Genomic DNA, 19,747 nt, shown 5'->3' with positions numbered 1-19,747 from the left:
AAATTTTATGTTAAGAGTTTTATGAACAGCATTCTGATTATTTCTTTATTGGTTATATATGAGCTATATATATGGCATTCTATTAACTGATTTTTTAAATTAAAAGTTATGTATCAGCATTTAAATTATTTCACAGCATTCAATTATTGACCAAGCTGCAATGTAAAAAAATCTTGGGTGTAGAATCACTTATTAATCTTTTTGATTTAAAAATTTAACTAAACATTACTGGACTTCTCTCTCCAGGAAAATTATACCACCTTATAAGCCTACAAAAATGTAAGGCACTGTTCATTTTCTTTCATCCTTAACAAACTGCTAATTTTAAATAATAACATTTTTCTCATCTTTTGAGGAATCATATTTAAAAATTCATTTTTTAGTAAAATTGAATATAATTTTAAATGTATCTTGGCTATTTTCATCTTTTGGAGGTTTTCCAACCATCAATTAAATTATAAGAGAAATTCCAATTCTATTTTTAAAAATTCTATAGTTAGAATACTTAAGTTCTATACATTAAAATTGCAACAATGCAACAATTGGAAAACCAAAGGCTAAGTTTCAGAATACAATGATTAATTTTATTTATGATTTTATTTATAAAATAAGGATATAAAGGCAGTGTTCTATTTACTTAACTTGTTTATTTGTTGGGTTTAGAGCCATGCTTCACTGTGCTCAGGGCTCACTCCTGGCTCTGTGCTTAGGAATAATTCCTTGTGATGGTACCTTACGTAGTGCCAGGAATCAAAACCTTCTTCAGTCATGTGCAAGGCAGTCACCCTACCTGCTGTACTATTTCTCCAGCTCCACAAACACAATGCTTAGCAAATATATAAAGATATGCAAGAAAATGCAAAAAAATTTCTCTCAATAATTTAAACTCTCGAGGCCTGAGAAAATGCTATTTATATTCTTGAATATATGTTCTAGCCTCCTATATGCAAATAAATCAAGTAGAATAAAACTAGAATAATATTATGTGCATGCCTCAATAGTGTTCTAAATATTTTTTCTTTTATTGAAATGCAGTTACGACTAATCCCTTAATGTGAAATATTTTGTGTCTGTACATCTACTATGTGGTAGGCATTGAATTTGGGAGTGTGATGTATCTGTAAACAAAGGGAAGAAAATCTCTGCCCTAAGGAAATTTAGAGACTAGTAGAGAAGGAAGGTAGTGAATTATACTGAGATGTACAGGGTGCTGTGGAAACATGTAAGAATAATTCTTGACTTTCTGGGTAGTTTTGAGAAACTGATATTTAAACTGAAACCTGAAAATAAATAGAAGATAGCTAAGAAGATGGGGCCTTCCGAATGTGCTGCTCAGAAATATCCTTCAGGAGCACCAAATAAAGGGTGTTGGGAGGATCCTCCCAGGAATGGGAGAAGCATGCTGAAAGTAGACTATAGACCGAACATGATTGCCTCTTAATGCCTCTTTTGCAAACCACAGCACCCAAAAGGAGAGAGAGAACAAAAGGGAATGCCCTGCCACAGAGGCAGGGTGGGACGGGGGGATGGGGGTGAGGGATACTGGGATCCATGGTGGTGGAAAATGGGCACTGGTGGAGGGATGGATACTTAATCATTGTATAATTGAAACCCAAGCACAAAAATTTGTAAGTCTACAACTGTACCTCATGGTGTTTCACTAATAAAAATTAAAAAAAAGAAATATCCTTCAAACGCAGGCCAGCAGCATTAATTTTTCTTAATAATTTGAAAATGCAAGTGATTCCTGTTCACACTGGTGTTTGAGAGTCTTTCTGTGTACAGTGGAACCCCATTTGAGAATTGGAAAGAAGTACAGGAGGAGCAGAGAAGAAAACTACTGGGGGACAGGAGGGGACTGGACTAGACCTGGTGTGATTATAAAGAGAAGGGCCCTAGAGAAAAATTTCCTAATAATGGCTCATGGATGGAACCAGGATTACGCACCCAGGATATACAAGATAGTCCTAGCTCATTTATCTTATTATCTTGCATGTCTTGAACCTAGTACAGAGTGCTCACCTATTCCCTCGGCAAAAAGAATATAAAAAGAGGTTGTCCATCTTTTATCTGCATCCTACATAAGGAAACCCCACCAGCTTTCCTACCCCCCTTTCCTTTTCTCAAAGAAAGTTTCTGTTGAATTTGGTCATCTTGCTTCCCTGGTCCTTTGCTTTCAATCTTGATCTCCTGAGGATAAATAAGAACCTGAGAGCAGTATAGCACTGTAGTACTGTTTTCCGGGTTGTTCATCAATTTTCTCGAGCGGGCACCAGTAACGTCTCCATTGTGAGACTTGTTGTTACTGGTTTTGGCATACCGAATACGACACGGGTAGCTTGCCAGGCTTCGCGGTGCGGGCAGAATACTCTCGGTAGCTTCCCTGGCTCTCCAAGAGGGGCGGAGGAATTGAACCCAGGTCTACTGCATGCAAGGCAAATGCCCTACCTGCTATGCTATTGCTCTGGCCCAAGAGAGAAGTGTAACAGAAGTAATATGCGAGGGTCTGTATGTGAGTTGAAATTGAAATTGGAATTGAAATTCTTATTTATGGTGTGTTTGAAAGCCTTTGATAGGTTTTTGTTTTGTTTCTAGGAAGGGTAATATGGTTAGATTTGCTAGACACCACAGTTCTCTTCTTTTTTATTTTATTTTATTTTATTTTATTTTAGGCTTTTTGGGTCACACCTGGCAATGCACAGGGGTTACTCCTGGCTCTGTACTCAGGAATTACCCCGCCAATGCTCAGGGGACCATATGGGATGCTGGGAATCAAACCCGGGTTCGCCATGTGCAAGGCAAACACCCTATCTGCTGTGCTATTGCTCCAGCCTCCAGTTCTCATCTTTTTTAAAAGAATGTATTTTAATGTAGACAAAAGCCTCAACTGTTGACACAGTGTTAGAGTTGAAATTGGGTAGATAAAAAAGCTACAATAATTAAAATTGATAAGTATAAATGATTTTTAGGTGACAGTTGTTATATCTCATCACTAGACTGTTAAGTCTTTGTCTAAGAATTTACTAAAGCTGTTTGTTGCTATTTGGGTCTTTTTTGTTGCTGCTTTTTGCCTTGCATGCTGCCAGCCCGAGTTCAATTCTTCCATCCCTCTCTGAGACCCTGCCAAGCTACCAAGAGTATCCTGCCTGCACCACAGAGCCCGGCAAGCTACCCATGGTGTATTTGATATGTCAAAAAACAGTAACAAGTCTCACAATGGAGACTTTACTGGTGTCTGCTTAAGCAAAATGATGAACAATGAGAGGACAGTGCTACAGTGCATAATTACTGAAAACAGTATACATATTCATCCATGGAAAATTGATGGAATTTGTTGGAGTGAGATAGAGTTCTGAGTGAAAGAAAGGACTAGAAGTAATCTGTAAAAAGATAGAACTAAGCATGTAAATTTGTGTTTATGGACACATGAATTTTGAGGTGGAGGAATATTAAACTGTTAGCTATGATTCTTTATTCTTTGTAGTTTATACCCTAAATTCAAAAAAAGTGAAATTCCTCTATTTTATTTTTTTCATTTATATGGTATTTTCCCCCTTTTTAATTAATGTATTCTGTATAAATTGTGAAGACTTGAATATTTAGTCTAAATAAACAGGAATTAATTTTATAATCAATTAATAATTAATAATTTTATATTTACATATTAGATAAAATGATATTATTCCATGCTCTCTTTCTCCTTTTGCTTCTTTAATATTTCCCGTGATCTTCATATTTTTCACTATTTTTCTGGCTTTATTTTTTTGCTAATGTTCATCTTTCAAATTTCCATTCCCTATTCATGTTTTACTTTGATACATTAAATGCGAGCAGACACCACTAAGGTCTCACAACAAATTGTGAGACTTGTTACTTTTTTTGGCATATTGAATACGTCATGAGTAGCTTGCCAGGCTTTGCTGTGCGGGCAAGATACTCTCGGTAGCTTAATGCGCTCTCTGAAAGGGGTGGGGGAATTGAACCCGGGTAGGGCATTTGCCTTGCACGTCCGCCCCTCTCGGAGAGCTCGGCAAGCTACCGAGAGTATCTCGCCTGCACAGCAAAGCCTGGCAAGTTACCTGTGAAGTATTCGGTATGCCAAACACAGTAACGATGTTACTGGGCCCGCTCGAGCAAATTGATGAACAACAGGAGGACAGGGACAGGGACAGTGACAGTGACATTAAAAGCAAAAATGTCATTTTAATTATTATTTTAATGTCACTATAACGTTTTTCTTAAATATTTTAGTCTCAAGTATTTCTACATCTTTTGTCTTATGTGAACTTTTGTTCTTTTTATGAATACAGTAAATTTTTCCTTAGTATCAAATGAATCCTTTCTAAAATTTTTTTTATTTCTATAATAAATTCTTTCCAAAATAATGTTATTCACATAATTTTATTTATTCTTTAATTTTAGACCTGATTGCACTCATGGATTACTCCTGGTTCTGCACTCAGGTATCACTCCTTGCAGTGCTCAGGGGACCTTAGGTGGTTCTGAACATCAAACTTAGGTGGGCCACATACAAGCCAAGTACCTTACCCCCTATACTATCTCTCTCGCCCTGTATTTATCCTCTTTAGGAGTATCGCTGTATTTTCTATACTTTTCAGATTATCTTCATAAAACTTGTATTAGAGTTTTCTATGATTCTATCTTTGAATAATGATAGATCATTTATACCAGAAGTTAATATTGGAGAGATTTAACTGAAAATTTTTTACTGCTCATCTTGGATGGATTAAAATGCTGCTTTTAGATCTTAAGTAGGAGATTCGGGGTGCTGGTTTATATTACTAGTTCAGTTATTTAGAATCCTTGAAAGATGTGAGAGAGTGAAAGACAAAAAATTTTGCCATATATTTTTTCCTCTGTGATTGTTAGAGGCTAATATTTTAGTAATGTTTTTAATAGATAAAGACTATCTAGGCTCCCCCCCCCCCCCACTTCCTGTGAAGACACGTGTATTAAATTTTGTTTATATAAGACTGACATTTTATAAAACTGATACTAAAGATGTTGCCTTAACAGTTTACAATCTCCTGTGGGCTTTATTTATTTATCTTTTTGTGTTTTTTTTTAGTTTGTTTAAGTTTTTGTTCTGTGGTCATACTTGGAGGTGCTCAGGACTTACTTATGATATCATGCTCAGGAATCATTCCTGGTGGTGTTTGGGGGATCTTACATGGTTCCAGCAATCAAACCAGGTTGGACTGTGTGCAAGGCAAACACCTTAGCTCCTACTCTATCTCTCTAGCCCTGGAAAGATGGGTATATGAGTTTTTTAACTTGCTATTTACTATTTATGGCTTACAAATAAGTTGTATTTAGTGTGTTTTTATTCCAAAGATTTTATCTAAACCCTCCAAATGGAATAGTGAGATTTGAATAAGAAAATAGGAAATTACCCAATAGATAATGTTCTTAAGTTCATTTTTTTACACAGTATAGTTACTCTATGTAGTAAATAAAATCATTCCATTTTCCAAACGTGGAAAATGCAGTTCAGAGATTGAGTGAACAGTTCATATTTACAAAGCTGGTAAAAGTTAGAATTAGACCCAGATTGTTCCTTATTCTGTCACTTTTATTATATCTCACTAATTGTGGACTAGTAAAAGACCTTCTCATACTTAATTCTGAATATATGCATGCATATGAATATTCGAAGCATGTGGTCTTTTTAGAATCATGTGTATGAAGGACTATATTGATATATATATATATATATATACACATATATATATATATAAATATGGGCTGGAGCGATATAAATATAATGAAGTATTTTGGGCAATAAGGTTTTCTCGAATTTTCCCACTACCATTCAAGCCTACCTGCCAGGGGCATATGCTAGATAATTTATTTTCCATTGCTTATTTTAAAAATGGGCTGGAGTGATAGCACAGCAGTAGGGTGTTTTCCTTGTGCTCAGCCGGCCCAGCCGAGCTGGGTTCAATTCCTCCACCCCTCTCGGAGAGCCCAGCAAGCTACCGAGAGTATCTCACCCACACGGCAAAGCCTGACAAGCTACCCGTGATGTATTCAATATGCCAAACACAGTAACAAGTCTCATGATTACTGAGCCTGCTTGAGCAAATCGATGAACAAGGGGAGGACAGTGACAGAGTGATATATAAATATACCTATGTATGTGACTATATGAATGAATGAGAGTTTTAAAGCTCACAAAAGAGAAGTATATAATGAAAGACTGATTTTATTATATATAGTACATAGATATATAGTTTTTGACCACACCTAGCTGGGCTCAGGGCTTACTCCTGGCTCTGTACTCAAGGATCACTCCTGGCAAGGATTTGTGGATCATTGTGGTGCCAGGGATTGAAACTGGGTCAGTCCCATGCAAGGCATATGCCTTACCAGCTGTACTATCTCTCCAGTCCTACATTATGAATATTTGTTCTTACTTTCAGAACCAGTTCTGATAAATTCTAGGAAGACTCTGAGGTGCTCTAGTAGAATAATCTGAGATAATAAAAAAAAACTTAAAAAAAAATCTTACCTTCGTTGTTTAGTTTTATTCCTTGCAACCTAACTTTGCAAACAAAATTTCTTTTTATTTGGGTGGTTTCTATCTTATGTTGCTTTTTCTCTTTTGGGAAGTGAAAATTTAGTTCCTAAAAGAGAACTCAGGCTGTGGAGGGCTGAGACTGATGACTCTTGATAGACTTCCCTGATTTGTAAATGGCTTAATTATAGACTCTTACTGAATACTGCCTTTTTTTGCATTTTCTCATCATTGATTGTCCTCTAATGGAATATGCCATTGTTCCATGTGGGGCTTTATCTAATGCCACTGCAGTATATCACCACTTGTGGTCTAACACAGTGCATTTGAATAATCATGTTTTGTCCACAGCTCTGTATTTCCCTCCAATCTGGATATATGTGACTGACTCTTCCTCACTGTCTTTTCCCTGGTTGCTTGTCTTTATTCAGTGTCTGTCTTCAGTTCAACTGCAGTTCTGGTTCTGCCCTCCACCCCTTATTTAATATTGTTCTTGTCGCATAATCCTGGCAATGACCCAAAATATTAAACCAAAGATTGAATCCATGGATATATGAAAAAGGGATAAATGTATGTTTTGAGAGGAAAAAGACCCAATCCTTGTTTTGATGTCTAGCTGGTGATACATATCACAGAAACAACACAATCATTGGAACCTCCAACTTCCCATTTTGGGTACCACCAGGTGTAATCTAAAAACCAAACCCCCAAATAAAAAGGAGCAAAACCCAAAGACAAAAAAAATATAACCTAACACACTCCTATTATGGAAGAGGGGGTTAAATTACAGTTGATAATATATTTAGCACTAGAATCAAAGTAACCTCAACTTTCTTTCTTTCTTTCTTTCTTTCTTTCTTTCTTTCTTTCTTTCTTTCTTCACTGCTAGTACCTTGAACATAGTTTATTTATTTATTTTGCTTTTTTGGTCACACCTGGCGATGCACAGGGGTTACTTCTGGTTCTGCACTCAGGAATCACCCCTGGCGGTGCTCAGGGGAGCATATGGGATGCTGGGAATTGAACCCTTGTCGGCCATGTGCAAGGCAAACGCCCTATCTGCTGTGCTATTGTTCTAGCCCCCCAAAATACTTTATTTTTAAAAATTTTATTTATTTTTTATTGAATCACAACTAGATAGACCATTATAAAACCGATTGTGATTGAGTTTCAGTGTTCCAATACCCATCCTTCCACCAATGTATATTTCCCAGCACCAATGTCACCAGTTTCTCTCCCCCAACTTTCCATCCCCCCAGTCTGCATCTATGGAAGGCACTTCTCTTCTCTCTCTCTCTCTCTCTCTCTCTCTCTCTCTCTCTCTCACTCTCTCTCTTCTTTTGGCTTATGATTTGCAATACAGATACTGGAAGTTTTTTACATATTTCCCTTTATCTACTTTCAACACTCAGTTCTTGTCTGGAGTGATTTGAGAGGGAAAAAGGACTCAATATTGGACCCTTCTCTATCTTAACTACCCTTCCTCATCCACACACTACCCTCTGCCACCCATACAAGCGTGTGGGTCCTTCTAGTTCCAAATTTATTTCTGTATAACCACTTTCTACAAATAACTCCTTTGTCTAAACAAATGTTTTTTAAAAGTACGGATCTATAGAAAGTAATTCCAATATTTAGTATCAATGTTCAATATTAGAATGTATTTGTAGTTCAAAAGTATGGAAATATCAAAAAGAGAAGTTGGCTTTTATAACAAACTATATGTGAAAGTCGAAATTTTGGCTAAAGCAAAGCAGTGTCATTCCACCAGATGTCACTGTTTGCATGTAACAGTGAACTTAACAATTATTAAAAATAAAGGATTTTGTTTCCCTAATTATATTTTGTTTAAAAATGGAGAGTTATACCTGTGTCATTTTATTATGGCTGTTTTTTCTGAATTTTTAAAAAATATTTTAAGGTGTCATTATGTCTGCTGTGGATATCAAAGATTTTAAACACAATCAGTTGCAGTTTAGCATTTCAGGAATATTAACATCTCTAAGAACTCTTTTCTAGATCTAAGAGCTGCTTTCTAAACAGTACAGTTTTGAAGTTACATTTTTTTCTAAGCTGTGGTTTGTGACTCAACAAATAGGTTTTAAAATCACTTTAGTGGCTTGCTAGAAGCACTTGAAAAAAATCTTCAGTCTATTATTAGTTTGGTGCAGCTTTTGTATGTGGGCACTCTGAAAATAACCTAACAGCATTCTTGAGTTACATCAATGTGACTGCAACCTCAATCCTGTGAAACCTTTCTCAGGTTTTATATCCCAGTGAACAAAATAGATTTGCTGAGGAAGTCGTAGTAAAGATAAGAAGAGGCAGGTTTACTGTTTGGGTCACACTAAGGAGGAGAGAGGATTGTTGGAGGAAGAAACTTGGAGATCATGCTTCCTGGGGTGGAACTCATTGTCAACTTATATGTAACTCAGAGAAGTGCAAGTGTTTTAAAGGGTATTGCCAGCTAGGAGCAAATGTTTTCCAAATTTCTGTGATAGCAACTTACTCTAAGATACATTTTGTATCCCTGACCTCATTGGACAACAGTGGAATTGACTAGAAAGAAGATTTAACCGTCACAGAGGTGGGCTTGTTTCCTTTTCAATCCCTTCGATGAGACTATTAATTTTAATGACAACATGCTACATGTGAAGCGTGTACTGTGTGCAGGCTGTTCACAAGTTTTTCCGAGCATCAGATCTTGAAAGATCTCCTCACTGTTGTTATTCCAGGAAGATGAAACAGAGACAGAAAGGGAAAGTAACACATTCACATTAACACACCACAGGGGTATATTGGGGTTAAAGTCTAATGTTTTGTTTTGTTTGAGTGTTACACCTGGAGGTGGCTAGGGGCTACTCCTGGATTTGTGGCTGGGGGTCCTTTCTCGAAATGCTTGGGGGACTGTGAGATACTAAGGCTTGAACTCATCTCCTTTATGCAAAGCATGCACTCAGCTCCGTGTGCCTATGTCTCTGGCCCTAAAATCTGAGTTTTACCTTCATTCCCAAGGCTAGCTTTTTTTTTATGTATTAGCACATCCAGACATTCCCAGGAGATAAAGGCCACCTGGTGTGTTTTGATAAGTGTATCAATTTTAAGGCTTTATCTCAAACCTTAAATGGAATCTCCTGAGGAGAGATCTGGAAAGCTGCTGGTCTGTTAAGCATTCTGTTGGTTCATATGCTAAGGGAACTTGGCAGTACACAGGTAGTTTTCAAACTTCAGAGTGCATCAGGATCACTCACCTTCACCACAAATAAAAACACAAAGGGCCAGTGGGCCCTATCTCTAGAGGTTCTGATTCTTTAGGTGTGATAGGATAATAATCTGTGTTTCTGGCAAGTGCCTCTGTGATGTTAATGATGCTGAAAATAAAAGTGTCTTCCTCAAGGTCCCCACTTCTGTGTCTGTGTGCCTGCACACAGTATCTCAGCAGGCATTATATGTAAGAATTTTGAAGTCAGTCAAGTCAACCAAATTTCTTCCATAGCTCTACATTTCAGCCAGGAGTAAAGGCACTTTCCCTCCCTTTCTTTCTACTGAAAGAAAGTTATAGAATAAATTGTAGTTTATTTAATGATGAGAAAGCAGACCAAATGCAGAGAATCTCTCTCTCTCTCTCTCTCTCTCTCTCTCTCTCTCTCTCTCTCTCTCTTAGGAAGGGTGGGTTGTAAACCAGAGGATACATTAGACCAGAGGATACTTTAGATCAGTAAATTCCTTCCTGGGTTGGGCCCCTGAGGCTTAAACCATTTCCATCTGCAAACCTAAATCAAAGGTTTTGAAGGTTTAAACATTTTCTTATCTAAGATTATTTTGGGGAAGAATAAGATAATGATAATTGTTCAACTGTGGACATCACTACCCCAGCCTCCTACCTAAGCTGATACTCAGGGATTGGCTACCTCTACTATCAGTGTAACACTGCTACAGCAAAACTCAACATTGACTCATTTTATCTGCTTGCCAAAAGAAATACCAGAATCCTCTGGTTTGCAAATGGTATATGAATGCGTTTTGTTAAGATATCTGCCAGAGACCGAAGATACCTGCCAGAGAGTTTTGTATCTACCTTCTCAGCAGCTCAGAGTAACACATTAGGAGGACAGGATGGATATGAGCTATCATTTGCTATATTTATCGTGCTGAGTGTTGAACTTTGTCTTCTCTTTGATTTTGGATATTTGACTAGGTTAGGGAGTAAACTTTATGCCAGGAATTCTCCTTTGAAAAAATCCAATAACTTTGGGTCAGAAAGATAGTACAAGTGATAACACACTTCAGCTCTGGTTCAATCTCTGACACTGTATGTAGTTCCCTGAACACCTTGAAGGGGTGTAATAGATAGTTGTGTTCCCCCAATGCTACCCCCCACCCCAATCCTATGGTGTCTTGGATGCTAAAGGTTGGCCCGTGTTCCTTTGCAGTGGGAGGACATGTCTTCTAAGGAGTACTTTGGAGAATTGGGGGTCCCATCAGTCAGGGATTGATTGTGCCTTAACCTCTGTTCTCCCACTTTCTGACCTAGGGCTTGGTTTATATTAAGAACTGGTATGATGAGATTTGAAGTTCCCATAGTATTAATAGTAAAATCAGTTATGTTTGAGTTTATACAGTTTTCATACTTGGTGACTCATAAAATAATTACCTATACATATAATGGTATACCAAAGGTTTAGAGGAAACACCGTGTCTAAATTTTTTCATGGGCAATTGATACAGTATGTATAGGCCCATTTAAAGCTCATTTTATAGCTTTTATGGGCTGGAGCGATAGCACAGCGGTAGGGCATTTGCCTTGCACGCAGCCAACATGGCCGACCCGAGTTCTATTCTTCCGCCCCTCTCGGAGAGCCTGGCAAGCTACCGAGAGTATCTTGCCTGCACGGCAGAGCCTGGCAAGCTCCCCGTGACGTATTCGATATGCCAGACACAGTAACAACAAAGTCTCTAATGGAGACGTTACTGGGCCGGCTCGAGCAAATCGATGATCAATGGGAGGGCCTTTACCTTTTACCTTTTATGAAATAAAAACAACACACTAAATTTTCAGTTCTAAGGACTATAAATAATCTTTAAGCATGACTAATACATTTTTGTCCTTAAAATTTTATTTACTTTATTTCTTTAATTAAGGATTTTGTTGAGAATTTTTGAAATTTCTATACATATTCTATTGGCATACACTTTGTAGCCTAGAAGGAAGATCCAATGCCAAGTTTTCTGTTATTCTGGCAAGATCTAAAGTAATGAGATAAAATTTTAATGAGAAGACAGTTCTAGCTCTATGCTTTTCCTCACACTAAGAAATGAAATAGTTCTTTGAGAGTTTGTAAAGGGTAACAGAAGTAGAGTGTCACTAATCCAGATACCCGCCCAGCGGCAGGGCCCCTTCCCAGGGTGCGTCTAACTAGATCCTCTGAGAACGGCTGGTTTTCTTCCTTGGTCTGTGAGGGACAAGAATTGAGGCACACTGCATGAGCCCAAAGCTGAGCCATTCTGCCTCCCTCTGCTTACTCATCTAGGTACCCGCCCAGTGGCAGGGTTGGTGCTACCCCCACCCCTAAACTCACGACCATGAAAGCCAGTCCCAGCCTGTGGCACCAGGCCAACTAATCACCCGCCATCCCAACAGGTCTGTGGACTGGCATCTGGACTGGCTGGGGGTGTGGCCACCACGTTAGGGGCGTGGCTTCCTCAAAAGTGGGCGTAGCCTTCTCTGAGGTGGCAGCAGTTATATTTCCCAGTCCCAGCACTCTGGACTTTCATCCCAGCCTTTATCACCTAATTCTGTGGAAAAAAATTCTGGCCACCTCAACTACAATACAACAATAATCCACTGACCTACTACAGTTCTAACCAAAGACCAGCACGCAAGAAGCTGTACAAGCCCAATATTAAAGAGCACCTCCTCCAAAGCTACACTAGATGCCTGTCATAAGCCAAAGAATAATGCCTGAGAGAAAGGTCAGACTATAGAAAGGGAGAAGGGTGGCCACCATCGACCGACCTTACCCAGAATCCTTTCCCATGATTAGAGGGAACAGTACTAGTGAATTCCAGGATTTTTCCTCTAGACAACCAAAACAACATGAAGAAACAGTGCAATCTCTAACTACAAGGAGAGGACAAAGAAAAGAGTCCTGGATCCTCAACCGGGATTATCCACAAATATACTCTCTCTGATAAAGAAATATGAGACAAAATGCAGAGGATTTTCAAGGATCTACTCAAAGAATCAATGGAGGAGATAGCCAGAAAACTAAAGGAAGATATGAAAGAAACAGTAGAATGAATAGTTGAGAAAGTACAGGAAGAAATGAGAGCAGAAATAAAAAAAAAGCTACAAAAGGAAGTGTCAAAAATAAAGGATTCGGTAGATAAAATTAAAAACTCAGTAGGTGCCCTTAGCAGAAGGATGAATACAGCTGAAGACAGGATCAGTGAGCTTGAAGATGAGCAACAGAAATCGCATAGAAAACAACAAGCAATGTAAAAAGATCTCAAGATAGCTCTAAGGAGAATCAGAGACTTCGGGGATGATGCCAAGAGGAACAACATTAGAATCATTGGAGTACCAGAAGGACAGGGAGGCAACCCCAATGAAAAAGCCACAATCAAGGAAATCATTGCTGAAAAGTTTCCAGGGTTAAAGAATGCAGACATTCAGATCCAAAGAGCCAGAAGGGTTCCAGCTAAAAGAGATCCTAATAAAACACTCCAAGGCATATCATAGTCAGAATGATGGATGCTATGGACAGAGACACAATACTGCAAGCAGCAATGTCAAAGAAGGAAATCACATACAAAGGAGCAATCCCGTAGATTTACAGCAGACCTATCAAAGGCAACCCTCCAAGCCTGAAGGCAATGGTGGGATATAGTGTAAAAACTCAATGAAATGAACTCCTCACCAAGAATACTTTATACAGGTAAACTCTCACTCAAACTTGATGGAACTATGCAAAATTTTGTAGATAAACAACAGCTCATGAATAGACTCAAAACCTAAAAGAAGGATTAAAGGAACTCCTGTAAGATAAGAAGAAAAACACTTATAAACACAACCAACCCCGACAGAAAGATGACACAAAAACCCATGAAAATAATCTCTCTCAATGTCACTGGTCTAAACGAACCAATCAAGAGGCATAGAGTGGTAAAATGGATCCAGAAACTGAAACCAACATTCTGCTGTCTGCAGGAAACTCATCTGAACAATCAGAGCAAACACAGACTCAAAGTTAAAGGATGGAAAACAATCCTGCAAGCAAACAGCTCTCTCAAAAAAGCTGGGGTGGCCATATTAGTAGCCAACAACATAGACTTCAGGATGAAAAAGATTAGAAGGGACAGTGAAGGCCATTTTCTATTTATCAAGGGAAACCTACAATGGAAGAAATCACACTCTTAAATGTATATGTACCTAATGTGGGACCAGATAAATACTTAAAACAATTGCTAACAGATTTTAAGGAGGTCATTGTTAGCAACACAATAGTAGTTGGAGACTTCAACAGTGCCTTATCACCTCTGGATAGATAAACAAAAACAAAACTCAACAAGGAAACATTGGCTTTGAAGGAAGAAATAGAAAAGATAGGGATAATAGACCTATACAGGGCTTTACCCCTCCAAAAGAAAGAATACACATTCTTCTCCAGTGCACACGAAACATTCTCCAGAATAGACCACGTGATAGGCCACGAAACATACCTCAATAGAATCAGGAAGATAGAAATAGTATCAACAATCTTTTCAGACCACGATGCACTGAGATAGAAGTGAATCACACACAGACATGGAGAACCAAATCAAACATCTGGAAATTAAGTAACTCAGTGTTGAACAATGAGTGGGTCGGGAAGGAAGTCAAAGACGAATTCAGAAGATACCTGGAAACAAACGAGAATGAAGACATGAGCTACAAGAACCTATGGGACGCAGCTTAAAGCCATGCTAAAAGGAAAATTCATTGCGTTGCAAGTATTCCTAAGGAAAGAAGAAAGGGCCTACATAGATAACCTAATCATACAGCTCAAGATCTTAGAAAAAGACCAACAAAAGGAACCCAAAATTGTCCGAAGGAAAGAAATAATAAAACTTAGAGCAGAAATTAATGACATGAAACCCAAAAAACAATCTGAAAGGTCAGTGAAACCAAGAGCTGGTTCTTTGAGAAAATAAGATTGATAAACCACTAGCAAGACTCACAATGAAAGAGAGAGAACCCCAAGAAACTGAATCAGAAATGAAAAAGGGGACATCACAACAGAAACCAATGAAATTCAAAAGATCATCAGAGACTACTTTGAGAGTCTGTATGCCACAAAACAAGAGAACCTAGAAGAAATGGATAAATTCCTTTATTCCTATAATCTCCCAAGATTGAACCAGGAATACTTGGAATACCTGAATAGACCCATTCATATCAAGTAAATTGAAGCAGTAATCAAAAGTCTTCCCAAAAACAAAAGCCCAGGCCCAGACTGGTTTACTAGTGAATTCTTCCAAACATTTAAAGGCAAACTTTTGCCAGTTCTCCTCAAACTTTTCCAGGAAATTGAAAAGAAAAAAACAGGAACTCTTCCAAACAGCTTCTATGAAGCACATATCTCCCTAATACCTAAAGCAAAGAAAGACACTACCAATAAAGAAAACTGTGGGCCAATGTCCCCGATAAACACGGATGCAAAGATCCTCAACAAAATATTAGCAAATAGAATCCAACAACTAATCAAAAAATCATACACCACAACCAAGTGGGATTCATCCCGGGGATGCAAGGATGGTTTAACATTTGGAAATCAATCAACATAATCCACCATATCAAGAAAAGTAAAGATAAAACCATGTGACCATATTAATAGATGCAGAGGAAGCTTTTGACAAGATCCAGCACCCATTTATGATGAAAACTCTCACCAAAATGGGTTTTGAAGGAACTTTGCTCAAGATAGTCAAAGCCATCTATGACAAACCATGGCAAGCATTATTCTCAATGGGGAAAAAGTAAGGGCCTTTCCTCTAAGATCAGGGACAAGACAAGGATGCCCACTATCACCACTTCTGTTCAATATAGTACTGGAAGTACTTGCAATAGCTATGAGGCAAGAAAAAAACATTAAAGGCATCCAGGTGGGAAAGGAAGAAATCAAGCTCTCACTATTAGCAGATGATATGATGCTATATATCGAGAATCCTAAATCCTCTACCAAGAAACTCCTAGAAACAATAATCTTGTACAGTAAAGTCGCAGGTTATAAAATCATTGCCCAAAAATCCATGGCCTTCCTATACACAAATAATGAGAGAGAGGAAAGTGAAATGAAAAAAATAATCCCATTCACAATTGTGTCACAAAAAATCAGATACCTCGGAATCAGCCTAACTAAAGAGGTAAAAGTCCTCTTCAATGAAAACTACAAAACATTACTTCATGAAATAAAAGAGCACACGAGGAAATAAAAACATATCCCCTGGTCATGGATAGGAAGAATCAACATCGTCAAAATGGCAGTATTCCCCAAAGCATTATACAGATTTAATGTGATCCCTATAAGGATACCCATGAAATTCTTCAAAGAAATAGATCAAGCACTCCTGGAATTCATATGGAACAACAAATGCCCACGAGTAGCTGAAGCAATTCTTGGGAAAAAGACGTGGGGAGGCATTACCCTCCCCAACCCCAAACTCTACTACAAAGCAGTAATAATTAAAAAAATGGTACTGGAACAAAGGCAGGGGCGCAGACCAATAGAACAGGGTGGAATATTTGTACACACAACCCCAAATATATGAACATCTAATCTTTGATATGGGAGCAAGAAATGTGAAGTGGAACAAGGAAAGCCTCTTTAGCAAATGGTGCTGGCATAACTGGACAACAACATGCAAAGAAATGGGCTTAGACCTCAACCTAACACCATGCACAAAATTCAGATCAAAATGAATTAAAGATCTCAACATCAGGTCAAAATCCATAAGATACATTGATGACAAGGTTGGCAAAACCATCCACAATATTGAGGCAGATGGTATCTTCAATTACAACACTCCACTGACCAACCAAGTGGAAACAGAGATAAACAATTGGGACTATCTTAAATTAAGATGCTTCTGCACTTCAAAAGATACAGTAACCAGAATAAAAAGACAATCTATGAATGGGAAAGGATATTTACCCAATACCCATCAATAAAGGGTTGATATCAAGGATACACAAAGCACGGTTGAACTCTACAAGAAGAACACATCTAACTCCATCAGAAAATGGGATGATGAAATGAACAGAAACTTTCCCAAAGAAGAAATATGAATGGCTGAATGGTACATGAGAAATGCTCTACAACACTAATCAGGGAGATGCAGACCAAAACAACAATGAGATAAAATCTCACACCACAGAGACTGTCCCACATCCAAAAGAACAAAAGCAATTGGTGGTGTCATGAATGTGGCGAGAAAGGGACTCTTCTTCACAGCTGGTGAGAGTGCCGAATGGTTCAACCCTGTTGGAAAACATTATGGACGATTCTCAAGAAATTAGAAATTGAGGTCCCATTTGACCCTGTAATACCACTCCTGGGAATATATCCAAGAGGCAAAAAGGTACAGTCGAAATGACATCTGCACTTCTATGTTCATTGCTGCACTATTCACAACAGCCAAAATTTGGAAAAAACCCGAGTGCCTGAGAATAGATTACTGGTTAAAGAATCTTTGGTACATCTACACAATGGAGTACTATGCAGCTGTTAGAAAAGATGAAGTCATGAAATTTACATACAAGTAGTACTACATGGAAAGTATCATGCTAAGTGAAATGAGTCAGAGAGAGAAGGACAGATATAGAAAGATTACATTCATCTGGGGAATATAAAGTAACAAAATGGGAGACTAACACTCAATAGTCGAGGTAAGTACCAGGAGGTTCACTCCATGGCTTGGAGGCCAGCTGCACATTCTGGGGGAGAAGGCAGCTCAGATAGAGAGGGGACAGCAAATAAAGGATGTTGGGAGGATCCTCCCTGGACGGGAGAAGCATGCTGAAAATAGATTATAGACCAAATATGATTGCCACTCAATGCCTCTTTTGCAAACCACAGCACCCAAAAGGAAAGAGAGAACAAAAGGGAATGCCTTGCCTTAGGGGTGGGGTGGGATGGGGGTGGGATGGGGGGGGGGTTAGAGGGATGCTAGGAGCATTGGAGGTGGAGAATGGGCACTGGTTTAGGGATGGGTACTCAATCATTATATAAATGAAACCTAAGCACAAAAATTTGTAAGTCTACAACTGTACCTCATGGTGTTTCACTAATAAAAATTAAAAACAAAAAAGAAGTAGAGAACTATTTACCTTTGTTTGTAGTTAGGCTTTCTAAGGCTAAATTTAGTAAATGTACTGAGTTTTCAGTATAGTAAACTCAAAACCAAGATGAAAGTCACTATTCAAATGTAGTCAGAATTAATGTATTTTTGAATTATTTTCCATTTTGGGCATGAGTCCTCGACATATCACTAATGTGTTTTTTCAGATACAAAACAAAAACAAGTATCTTTTGCCTCATATTAATGAATTAAAAATAAATGTATTGCTTTTATCACATTGTAGATTACTGCATGGAATTCCTAATGTGGATAATGAAGAAGAAAATGCTGCTATCCTCACAAGGCCACCAGCTCATACACCACAACTACAACTCTTGGGAAAAGAAGTAAGAATTTCCTTTAATATTGTTTTTTTTCCCTCAAACTGTATGGTTTCAGGATTCCTTTACACTCTTAAAAATTATTGAGAACCCCAATAATTATTTAAGTGTTATTTATATTGACTTTTGAAAATGTTGGAAATTAAAAGGAAAAAAAATTGAAATAACAATAATAGGAGTACTCTGTGTTAACATAAATAGTGTGCTTTTATAAAATTACATATTAAAAACAAAATATTTTAGTGTAAGTTAGGATTATTGTAATTTTGAAAATGACTCCAATGTATCACTTAATATATGACAACTGGAATAATCTTAGGTCAGCTTTAATTCAATTTTGTGGTAGATTATTTTGGTTGAAATATATAAGGAAAATTGTAGCTTTTCAAAGATATGAAGCAGGAGAAGGAAAGATTATTCTATTAACATTTTGCTATACCTTTAAGTGTTATTTGAAAACAGGTTACAACTTAGTAAATGGTAGTTTAAAGTTAGTTATAAGACTTCCATTTCTGGAAAAAATGAAGTAGAAGTACTTTTCCTTGTTTTTTCCTGCTAAATACAAATAAAACACCTAAACTATAAGAAATCTTTGGGGGACACTGATAGTGAACTGGAAGGATCCACCTCCAGACTACCACACTATCATGGGGAAACAACTCAAATCCCTACCATGAGGGGTGGATGAAGATAGAGCCCTGAAGTCTCAACATGTAATACTCACGTACAGAATCTCTCTGATAAAGAGTTCAGAGACAAAACGGTGAGGATATCTAATGAGCTCAAAGAAATAGTGCAACAGGCATCCAATAAAATACAGTATAATATGAAAGAAGCAGTGTAACAAACAGCCAATAAAATACAGGAGGAAATGAGAGCATAAATAAGAAAAACTACAATCAGCAGTTTCACTAATAAGAAAAATTTGGTAGATGAAATGAAATTCTCAGTTGGTGCCTTCAACAGTAGAATGACAGCAGCCAAAGATAGAATCAGTGAGGTTGCAGATAAACTGCAGAAAGCACTCAGGCAACAACAGAAGATGGGAAAAGACCTCAGAATAGCTCAAGGGCAGGCAAGAGTACTATGAGATGAATTCAAGAGGAACAACATAAAAATCATTGGAGTCACAAAGGGACAGGGGGCCACAGTGAGATAGTAACAGTTAAAGACATCATTGCTGAAGAATTCTCAGAGCTGCAGAATGCAGGCATCCAGATACAAGGAGCCCAAAGAGTACTAGCTAAAAGAGACCCTAATGAAAAGATTCCAAGACATATCCTAATCTGAATGATGAATACTATAGATAGCAACACAATACTGCAAGCAGCAAGGTCATAGAATGAAATTGCATACAAAGAACTGACCCTTAGATTTACAGTGGACTCATTAGATAAAACTCTCTCCAATTCCAAAGACAATGGTGGGATATAGTGAAAAAGCTCAACCAAATGAATGCCTCACCAAGGATACTTAACCATCTAACTAT

At 37.8% G+C, this 19,747-nt stretch overlaps 1 protein-coding gene across 1 annotated transcript in view; it reads left to right on the top strand.

Moving 5' to 3' along the window:
• Positions 1-19,747, top strand: part of TTC6 (tetratricopeptide repeat domain 6) — a 217,642-nt gene that overhangs the window by 99,986 nt on the left and 97,909 nt on the right. The window contains exon 6 of the mRNA XM_056133903.1: positions 18,162-18,264. Coding sequence (XP_055989878.1) covers positions 18,162-18,264 — 103 coding nt within the window. The remainder of the gene's footprint in view (positions 1-18,161; positions 18,265-19,747) is intronic.

This window comes from Sorex fumeus, unplaced genomic scaffold (genome assembly GCF_029834395.1).
Source record: "Sorex fumeus unplaced genomic scaffold, SorFum_2.1 ptg000098l, whole genome shotgun sequence".
NCBI lineage: Eukaryota > Metazoa > Chordata > Mammalia > Eulipotyphla > Soricidae > Sorex > Sorex fumeus.
This window is presented reverse-complemented; position numbering and strand designations above follow the sequence as displayed.